Below are 9,977 nucleotides of genomic sequence, written 5' to 3' on the forward strand. Positions count from 1 at the left end.
TTTATACTTACCCTTTCACACTGGGTTTTATCGATCCTGGCATAATCGACTTCTGCCTCCAATATCGGGTAACCCTAGGCCAGATCTACCCCTCTTTTTGGCGCATTGTCATTTTGCTCAGATTCTTCTCGAGCAAGGTCGAGGGGATGTCTTTCACACTTGATCATCTCTTTAGGCTATACAGCCCCCATCTTTATCGGGGCGGACTAATAAGGCTTCAGTGTCGAGCCACGAAGGTGCTGTTCTCGAGTATAGACGAGGACAAGGACCGAGGATGGATGGGATGGTTTTTCTGAGTCAGGACCTCTGACTTAATCCCCACCGAGAAGATGTCATTCCCCAAATAATGGAACATGAAGCGTAAGTAGAACCTCACCGATCAAGTTTGATTACTTGTTATGTTTCCTTTACCTCTTCTCATCTATATTCTTCTTTATGGTGCAGCTTTCCACTAGTCTCCTGGTGCAGTCCCGGACCTTACAGGTAGGGTTCGACAACTGGTTTCAACTTCTTCATATGCTGAGCGCTCGTGGCGCGATTTGGCCAAGGGTCGATGGGTTGTCAAAACTCATGGTAAGTACATCTGTCCGTGTTTGATGCTTTCCTGTGAAATACTTCTTTTTAACTTGATTTCTTATCATACAGGTTTTGGAGATAATGTCGTCATGAGGCCTCCTCCCCCCGGGGAAGAGGAGGTCCCGAAGCCGACCAAAGATAAGAAAAGAAGAAGGGCCTCGCCTCTAGATACCCCAAAGCCCAGGAAAAGCAGGGCTCGAAAGTCGAAGACTGATCCCGCTGTTCTGTCTGCCGATATAGTCGAAATTCTACGAGATGAAGATGAGGAGGGAGAAGATGCTGACTTCCTACTGGTGGCTCGGAGGAGGGAAGGCATCAAAGCTTCTAGAACTGCTGAGCCGGTGACGGTCGAGGAGGTTCAGTCGCAGACCGAGGTGATCTCGGAGGAAGGTCCGAGCAGAATCCCCGAGTCATCGGGTGTTGATAATGCCTCCTGCCGTGATGAGCAACCGGAGGGTGTGCCTGAAGGGTCTAGTTCTGAGGCCCTTCAAAGAAAAGAGAATGCCCCAAGTGACTCACTCGGGGCAATTAACATTTATGATTTGCCGCACAGCCCCACGTTCTCTGAGGGGCAGTTTTGGGATGCCCAGTCCATGGGGACCCCCGGTATGGGGACGGCCCCTGAAGGGGATGATATATTTTGTGGCAGCTTCATGGGGATCGATGATGTTTCCGACCTGGACGCGTCACTCATTTTTTATGAGGCTCAGAGGCTTCCTAACCAAGTAAGTTTTAGCCCATGTTACCATGCTTGCGTTTGTTCTTATTTCTCTAAGTCTAATTTCCTTCCTTTCTGTACAGGCTACGGCGCTCCATCGAGAAGCGTCCTCTAAATACCGAGTTGAGCTGGCCCGATGTGAGGCTGATCTCAAAAAGCTTACGGAGGATAGAGACGCCCTCAAACTCCTCTATGTGCAAAAAGAAGAGGAGATCATGAGTATTCGAGCCGAGCTGACAGGAGCTCATCAAGATCAGACCGAGCTCATTGAACGGGTAATGTAAATTTTTGGGAGCTTGTTATATATTAACTTGATAGTGGTGACTAAAACTTTGATCCTGCAAGTTCAGCAGAAGGCCGAATTGGTTGAACAGCTTCGCGAGGAGGCCAAGATGAAAGAGGCAGAGATTTTGGGGTAGAATCAGAACATGGGCCGTCTCTCCTTGGAGAAAGATGTGGTTCGGGCCCAACTGCCTTCGCTTGAGCGTCAACTCTAAAGTGTGACATAGGAGAACTTGGCCCGAGCCCAGAAGGTTGAAGAGCTTGAGACTCGGTTTGCCACTGAGTTTGCAAGGGCCACATCCGAGGTAGAGGCGCTCGTGGCCTCCTACCGAGCCGACGCTGAAGCCGTTAATACTCAGGCAAAGGAAATTTCTGACGGTGCTGAGGTTAAATTGTCCTGTGTTGTCGAGTATGCTAGGCGCCAGTCTCGGAGAGAGACTCTTGAGGAGGTACATGCTCGTGGCTTTTACCTCACGGCTGATATCGAGAGTGTGAAGGTTTTAGAGGACGAGGCCGGAGCTTTGCTTTCCGATGATGAAGACTCTGTGAGTGGATCCGAGAACGGAGGAGATGAAGATGAAGCTCCCAAAGATGCGGCTCCCGAGGCAGACTAGGAACTTAGGATTGTTTCTCCTTTTTTTTTGTGTAAGACCCTATGTGGTCTTTGTAAATACTTTGCATATATGAAAGATTCCTTTTCTTTCCGTTTCGTCTCCGATTTCTGATTTATTATAAATTCTATTTTGCCTTTGCCTTGTGAAAACTTTGTTGCAATCGGGTTGCTGTAGCCTCTATAATCGAGTGAGTAATAGCTCGAACTCAGAGTAGAACAAACCCTTAGGTTTTTTAGTTAAGCTTGGGAGAGTCCCCAAGCTCAACAATATGTTTGGGATTTTGATTTCGGATGGCTTGATCGAAGCCATAATTGTACTGTTCTTATAGCCGATTCGAGTAAGTTTTGAACTCACAGTAACAGACCACTTAAGGTTTTATATCAAATAATGATGAATTCTCGAGCTATATTCAAGTCAGTTTTATTTGAGCTCGGAATAGTGGAACCCTTAGGTCCGAATTGAGTGAGAACAAAATGCCAAACTCTAAGTGTATTGGCTCTTAGGCTCTTTAGATTGGGCCGATATGGCCTCTAAAAGATGGCTATTTTTTCCCTTTTTCGGCTTAGAAGATTTAGTAAAAAATCTCTTTATGTCTTAACACATATTCTTTACCCATTGGGTTTTTTGAGGCTTAGATGTCGATTGATTCCATCTTCAGCCAAAGTGAATCGAGCAACTTTGGTTTGTAGGGCTCTCGACTCTTTAGGGTCCAATGGGAGCTTTCCGTTCTTCAAGTATTCAATATATTTATTCCTCCAATCCCAAGTTAAACTTGTAGAGTTTATCTCGGCATGACCTTCCTCGATCATGGATCTCGAAAGTTGAATGACAGTCCCCGAGCTGATCTCATCTTCCTCGATCAATGACCCCAAATTTGCAAATGCATCGGCCTCATCATTTTGTTCTTGAGGTACATGCTGCAAAGTCCATTCCTTGAAATAGTGCAAAGTTACCTGCAGTTTGTCCAAATACCTTTTCATTCTATATTGTCGAACTTCGAAGGTTTTGTTTACTTGGTTCACCACCAGTAAAGAGTCACACTTGGCTTCAATGACTTCTGCTCCCAAGCTTTTAGCTAGCTCGAGACCTGCAATCATAGCCTAGTACTCGGCCTCATTATTAGTCAACCTAGAAGTTTTGATAGATTGCCTAATAGTGCTACCCGTGGGCAGCTTCAAAACGATGCTTAGCACAGATCCATTCACATTCGAAGCACTGTATGTGAAGAGGGTCCATACCCTTGATGATGTACCCGATTTTAACAAGAGTTACTTTTCAACTTCGGGTATGAGGGTTGGCGTAAAATTGGCCACGAAGTCCCCTAAAATTTGAGACTTGATGGCCGTCCGGGGTTGATATTCGATATCGTACCCACTGAGTTCGACGGACCATTTGGCCAATCGGCCCGATAGTTCGGGCTTGTGCAAAATACTACAAAGTGGGTAAGTGGTTAATACGCATATGGGGTGACATTGAAAGCATGGTTTTAACTTTCTAGAGGCGCTTATCAGTGTAAGTGCCAATTTCTCCAATTGTGGATATCTAATTTCTGCTTCTTCTAATGTTCGACTTACATAATAAACTTGAAATTGCGTACCTTGCTCTTCCCGAACTAGGACACCACTTACCGCGATTTACGATACTGCTAAGTACAAGTAAATTTCTCATATGCCTTTGGAGTGTGAAGTAGTGGTGGGCTAGATAGGTATCGCTTCAATTCCTCTAATGCTTGTTGGCATTCCGGGGTCCAGGCGAAATTGTTCTTCTTTTTGAGTAGAGAGAAAAATCTGTGGCTTCAATCCGACGTCGTCGAAATGAATCGGCCTAAGGCAGCTATCCATCTAGTTAGCCTTTGCACAACTTTTACACTGTCCACGACGGTGATGTCTTTGATGGCCTTGATTTTATCGGGGTTGATCTCGATCTCTCGATTCGATACCATGAAGCCAAGGAACTTGCCCGAACCGACCCTGAAAGCACATTTCGCGGGGTTGAGCTTCATATTGTATTTCCTTCAAATCTCGAACGTTTCCTGCAAATGAGCCAAATGGTCCCCTGCGCACAGGGACTTAACTAGCATGTCATCAATATAAACTTCCATTGATTTACTTAATTTTTCTTCGAACATTTTATTTACTAGCCGTTGATAAGTAGCTCCTGCATTTTTTAGCCCGAGGGCATTACATTATAACAATATGTTCCATACTTGGTGATAAATGAAGTCTTTTCTTGGTCCTCCGGGTTCATTTGGATTTGATTGTACCCGGAATAGCCATCGAGAAAAGTAAAGATCTTGTGGCCGACCGTGGCATAGATCATGCGATCTATGTTAGGCAGTGGAAAAGATTCTTTGGGGCACGCCTTGTTTAAATCCTTATAATCTACACACATTCTACGTTTGTTCCCTTTTTTTAGGGACTACAACTACATTGGCTAACCATTCGGGATATTTAACCTCCCGAATGGACCCTATTTTGAGAAGTTTAGTTACCTCATCCTTTATGAATGCGTGCTTTACCTCGGACTGGGGTCTTCTCTATCGCTGTGATTGCTATTTGACTTCCTGTTTACCTTTGATGCTCAACTTTTTCGAGGTTGATCGTGTCGATATTGGTGTTACCTCATCGACCGCAAACATTTCCTTTGCATCATGCTGCTCCTCGTATACTATTTTTACACCATCCGACGTCGGAAATTTCATCATTTGATGGAGAGTCGAAGGGACTGCCCTCATATTGTGGATCAAGGCCTTCCGAGTAGGGCATTGTACCTTATGTCACCCTCGATTACGTGGAACTTGGTATCTTGAATGGTTCCAGCCACGTTCACCAGTAGAATAATCTCCCCTTTAATTGTTTCACTGGCCATATTGAAGCCGTTTAAGACCCGAGCTTCTGGCACGATTTGATTTTGTAGGCCGAGCTGCTCCACAACCCTCGATCGGATGATATTCGCTGAGCTACATGGATCCACTAAAACACACTTAACTTGAACTTTATTTAATAAGATAGAAATTATCAGAGCATCGTTGTGTGATTGATACCTTAGTGCTTTTGAATACGGGTCCCTGTGGAATGTCGACCCCACCGACGATCATATGAATGACATGTTGGGGTTCCTCCTGTTCATTTTTCCTGTTGGCGTCCCTTTCTCTGAAATGATTCTTGGCTCGATCGCTGAGGAACTCTCGAAGGTGGCCCTCATTGAATAGACGGGCTACCTCCTCCCTTAATTGCCTGCAATCCTCGGTCTTGTGACCATGCGTGCCATGATACTTGCATATCAAATTTGGGTTTTCTTAGGAAGGATCGGTTTGTATGGATATGGGCCACCTAGTATCTCTGCTCCTTTTGATAACCGAGGTGCCTCTGTGGGATCGGCATACTTATCAAAACCACTTTTTCTCATAAGTCCCCGAGAATTCTGTCCTCGATCACTTCTTCGATCGTTTTGGGCGGAATTGTGTCCTGAACCATTGTTCCTTCGATCTGCGGTATATGGTTGATATCGGTCTCTGGTCGACCTTGGCTCCCTATCGACGTCCCTATGATTTTTAACTACCGACCTGCTTGGATGTACTGAACCGGAAGGGGTTCCTAATTGGTCGTCCTCGACCCTGATCTTCGATTGATATCGATTGTGCACATCTGCCCAAGTTACAGGTGGATACTCAATCTAATTTTTTTTCAACTGACGTGATGCTATCGAACACCGCTCGTTCAACACTTGGGTGAAATCTAGAAGGGCCCAATCATTTGTGACCAGTGGCAACTCCCTTTGTCTTACCTTGAAATGGTCTGATTTCCTCGTTGCGACCTTTATGGCCCCGGCGTGTACCTTTACGAAAGAATCTGCTAACATGGCTAATGAGTCGATGGAATTTGGTGGCAGGTTGTGATACCAAATCATTGCTCCCTTCGAAAGGGCTCTCCAAATTTTTTCAACAGCACATATTCGATTTCATCATCTTCTAAATCGCTACCCTTGATGGCGCATGTATATGAAGTAACATGCTCGTTGGGATTGGTGGTCCCATTATATTTGGGTATGTTTGGCATAAGAAACTTCTTTAGAATAGGCTTCGGAGCCACACTTGGAGGAAACGATTTTTGTACAAACTTCTTCAAATCCATCCCTTTCAAGATTGGTGGTGCCTCCGGTATTTGATCAACTCGAGAGTTGTATGTCTCCACTTTTTATCGTTGGCTTCGATTCTCTTCTCCCCTGATTCAATTCTTTTGGTGAGCTCCTCGAGTATTTTCATTACCGCAGGATCAGTCCCCGATTCGTTACCATTGGACCTTTCCGGTACTGGCGCGGTACTGCGAGTAATTTCTAGCTCGACCCTATTCGGAGCTCTATGTTGATTTTGTAACTGAGCAATAGCGACTTGCTGAGCCTGAAGCATCTCGAATATCACTTGGAGACTGACTCCTTTGTCTCCTCTCCCTGTGTCCCTTGGCCACTAGATTGGCCTTCTCTGCATACACTCCCATCGAGATCTGCGCCTATGTCCGTGTTTAGAGCAACGTGCGAACTAACATCGATTGGGTTGGCAACCGGTGCTCCCCCGAGATTAGCCTGTGGCACTTCGACTCCTGGAGCAATCACATTTTTGTTTTCACCGTGGAATCTGAGGCCATTGTCACCGTGTGTGGATGCATTTTGTGAGTTTGACGTGTTTGAACCTGAAAGCAATGATACTTGACAAGAACAAGCGTAGAATTGTGTTTTTTACCAGAATCAGTACTGAACAATCACTATTATCCTTAGTCCCACGGTGGGCGCCAAACTGTTTACCCTAAAAATTGAGTAACAATTAAACTTATATTGCGGTTTTAAAGATATGTGATTTAAACCAGTACCAATTGATAAACAACAAATTAAATATATAAATTGGACAATAAAATAAATCAAACCGGTCTACAAACAATGCCTCGAACTCGATTCAAGATAGTCTCGAGGTTAGTTAATAAGAACAGTAGAGGATGGAACAAACATCGATGAACAGTAAGTAAAACAAAGAAAACAACGTATGTGTATATTCTTATCAATGAATAATGATTGTTCCCCTCACAAGTGAATGGGATCCCTCTTTATATACTAGAGGAATGCTAAATAAGGTACAACTCTAATACGGAAGTAGATCCCATGATTGACACTAATAACCGCTTTGATTTGATCTGTTACGGGATTTCTGTCGTGATCTTCGACCGGTTACTGATATCTCGCCATTCCGTTATTACGCCTTACTCGAAGTCAGTCATGTTTGATCTCGATTGTTGCTGGCCTCGATCTCAATGAACACTTCGATATCCAGGCTTGATATTCTATCTTCGAGCTCGAGCCCGACTCGATCTATTATAAGGTTATCCTCGAGGCAACTCCCCTGTCAACGAAACCGGTATGCTCGATTTCGATCGTATACACACTTAAAACGTGTGTGCTATATTGTTTCCTAAGTTTATATTGGTTATTATTGATCCAGTTTCTGGTTTACTCTTCGAGTATTATGTTACGTCTGTTTTCTCTTTTCACAGGTAGCATGTCTTTATCAAAATGATGTATTTGATCTCATTTCTTTAGCGAAAACATGAAGAAAAAAATAATAATAGAGTCCTCAAAGGTGTTCTCATAAACATTTTATATTTTATTTACCACTTCTCGTATATCACAATTCACAAATAAAAAATAAAAAATCTTACGGAAACATCCCAAATAAGTTCTAACTTACCAACATCTAGACATTAATTATAAATTTATCAAAACTAGTCAAGCACATACAAAAATTGAAAATCCAGATTAATAAGAATTCTTTCTCTCGAAAATTCGCACGCAAAGATCTCCTTCTTTATTTTTAAGCGTGATCGGCAACATTAGATGTAAAATAGAAAGAAAATTTCATGGATGAGGTAGCAAACAAGGAAATGAAATACCAAACCAAAAACAAATAAAAAAAATAAAAATATATATATATATATTCTAAAAATCTATGCAAAAAGCTGGGACCTTTTTTAATGGGTGGGGTTGAAATTCATTAAAAACATATAGATGAGTCAATATACAAACTTTGAGGAAGACTCGAGGTGATTTGAAATCAAAATTCGTAGTTAAAACCGAGTTCATAAATTCTTTTGCTACACATGTATCAAATATGTATCTCACACATAGGTATACATGGATATACATGTGATACATTTGATACAAATATGATACATATATATTTGATACACAAATAAAACATACCATTTTTTTCCATGTTCATATTCTTTTTTGAATTTTCAATTCAAACCACCTCAAAACTCTACCAAATCATCCCAAAATTTAGATTTAAGCTTCTTAAGATGTATCCAATCTATTCCTACAACACCCATTCAAAACAAAGAAAAAAATGAACTTTTATTTGGCTACTAATAGCTAATTGACTAATATTAGTAATATTTTGTGAATTGCCTAGTTTTTGTACTAACTAACTGGTAATTTTCCTAAAAAATAACACCCAGGTCTGCTAATTTTTTTTAAATTAGTTTGTAAACCATGGACTTTAATAAATCTAAAGAGAGTGTCTTTAACTTCTTTTTAATCCCCACAGAGGATTAAAGAAAAATAATGTTTAGATGTAGAAAAAGACAACTAATATCTAGTAAAAGTCAGCAATAACGGGATGAATCATTAAAGCAATAAACTCAGTATAATCTCACAAAATGAGATCTAGGAATTTAAATTGCTACTTGATGTGAAATATTTTCACAATTTAATGCACTCAAACAGCAAAATATGCAACACACCGAAATTTACAAGTGTTCCAACTAGATAGATGAACAGGCGACAGACAATTTATTTATTTGTTCGTTACACACATTTAAATTATTGGCATCACATGGAACAAGAAGTTCCAATCCGGATACATGAAAAATCAAAACAAACAAGGGAGAGTTCAATAATGCAAAACCACAACATGGTATTCAACTATTGCATTCTGCGTGGTGTTACTAGCCCAGTAGGTTTTCGCGGTGGCGATCCCTCGTGCTAGTCGGAAAACGCCTGAACCACCAACAATAGGTAACTCTCTATACTCGTGAAATATCCGGTTGTGTCCGAGGATACTGAGTGTGCTACCATTGTACTTGCCCTCGGTGAACACAAGGTTGAGAGTCATAAGAAGTTCTATATCTTGAAACGAGGCCGAGCCATAAATCCCTTGGGCTCGACCTATTTCTTTTGAATTGGGATCTGGTTGAACAGTCATTGAGTTGTCAAACATCCTCAATAGGCCAAAAAGAGTTGGTGATTGAAAGGTGATGTTGGCTTGGGCTATTTGGATTGCTGAAGGGTTCTTGGCAGTCACAGTGTCATGAAAGTAGAAGTGAAGTTCGGTCATTTTTTCTTTTGCATTGGGAAGCTTCTTGAACCATTTGTCCACTCCTTTTGGACTTCGATCAAGCCCATGAGTTGAAGGCATGGTTATTGCCATTAACAAGCAAACCATCAATAAAAGTTTCTCCATTTCTTCCTTGTTTTTTTCTGGTCACTTCTACATTTAAATGAACGAGCTAGCTCCAAATATAGAAACATAGAAACACACAAATGTTTGGGTAGTCTTGAGAAAATGTGAGAGAGAAGGAAATGATGATCAATGGACTTTTTAAATGTTTATTCAAATAGTTTGTGGTTCATGTGCTAACTAATAATTTGAAAAGTATGACATTGTATAAATATTAGTATAGTTTTTTAATAGGTCACATATCCATTAAAGTTCCTAAATCTTTATGTAGGATTAAAAAATT

General features: G+C 41.7%; 1 protein-coding gene across 1 annotated transcript; it reads right to left on the reverse strand.

Annotated features, from left to right (window-relative positions):
• Window positions 1-9,004: 9,004 nt before the first annotated feature.
• On the reverse strand, window positions 9,005-9,765 carry LOC107816061 (dirigent protein 22-like). The gene has a single exon (XM_016641736.2). The coding sequence runs from the start codon at window positions 9,695-9,697 to the stop codon at window positions 9,128-9,130; it is 570 nt and encodes a 189-aa protein (XP_016497222.2). The 5' UTR covers window positions 9,698-9,765; the 3' UTR covers window positions 9,005-9,127.
• Window positions 9,766-9,977: the final 212 nt, after the last annotated feature.

Source organism: Nicotiana tabacum, chromosome 17, assembly GCF_000715075.1.
Source record: "Nicotiana tabacum cultivar K326 chromosome 17, ASM71507v2, whole genome shotgun sequence".
NCBI lineage: Eukaryota > Viridiplantae > Streptophyta > Magnoliopsida > Solanales > Solanaceae > Nicotiana > Nicotiana tabacum.

Coding starts and splice junctions, on each gene's coding strand:
- LOC107816061 (XM_016641736.2), bottom strand. CDS start 9,697: ATGGAGAAACTTTTATTGATGGTTTGCTTGTTAATGGCAATAACCATG.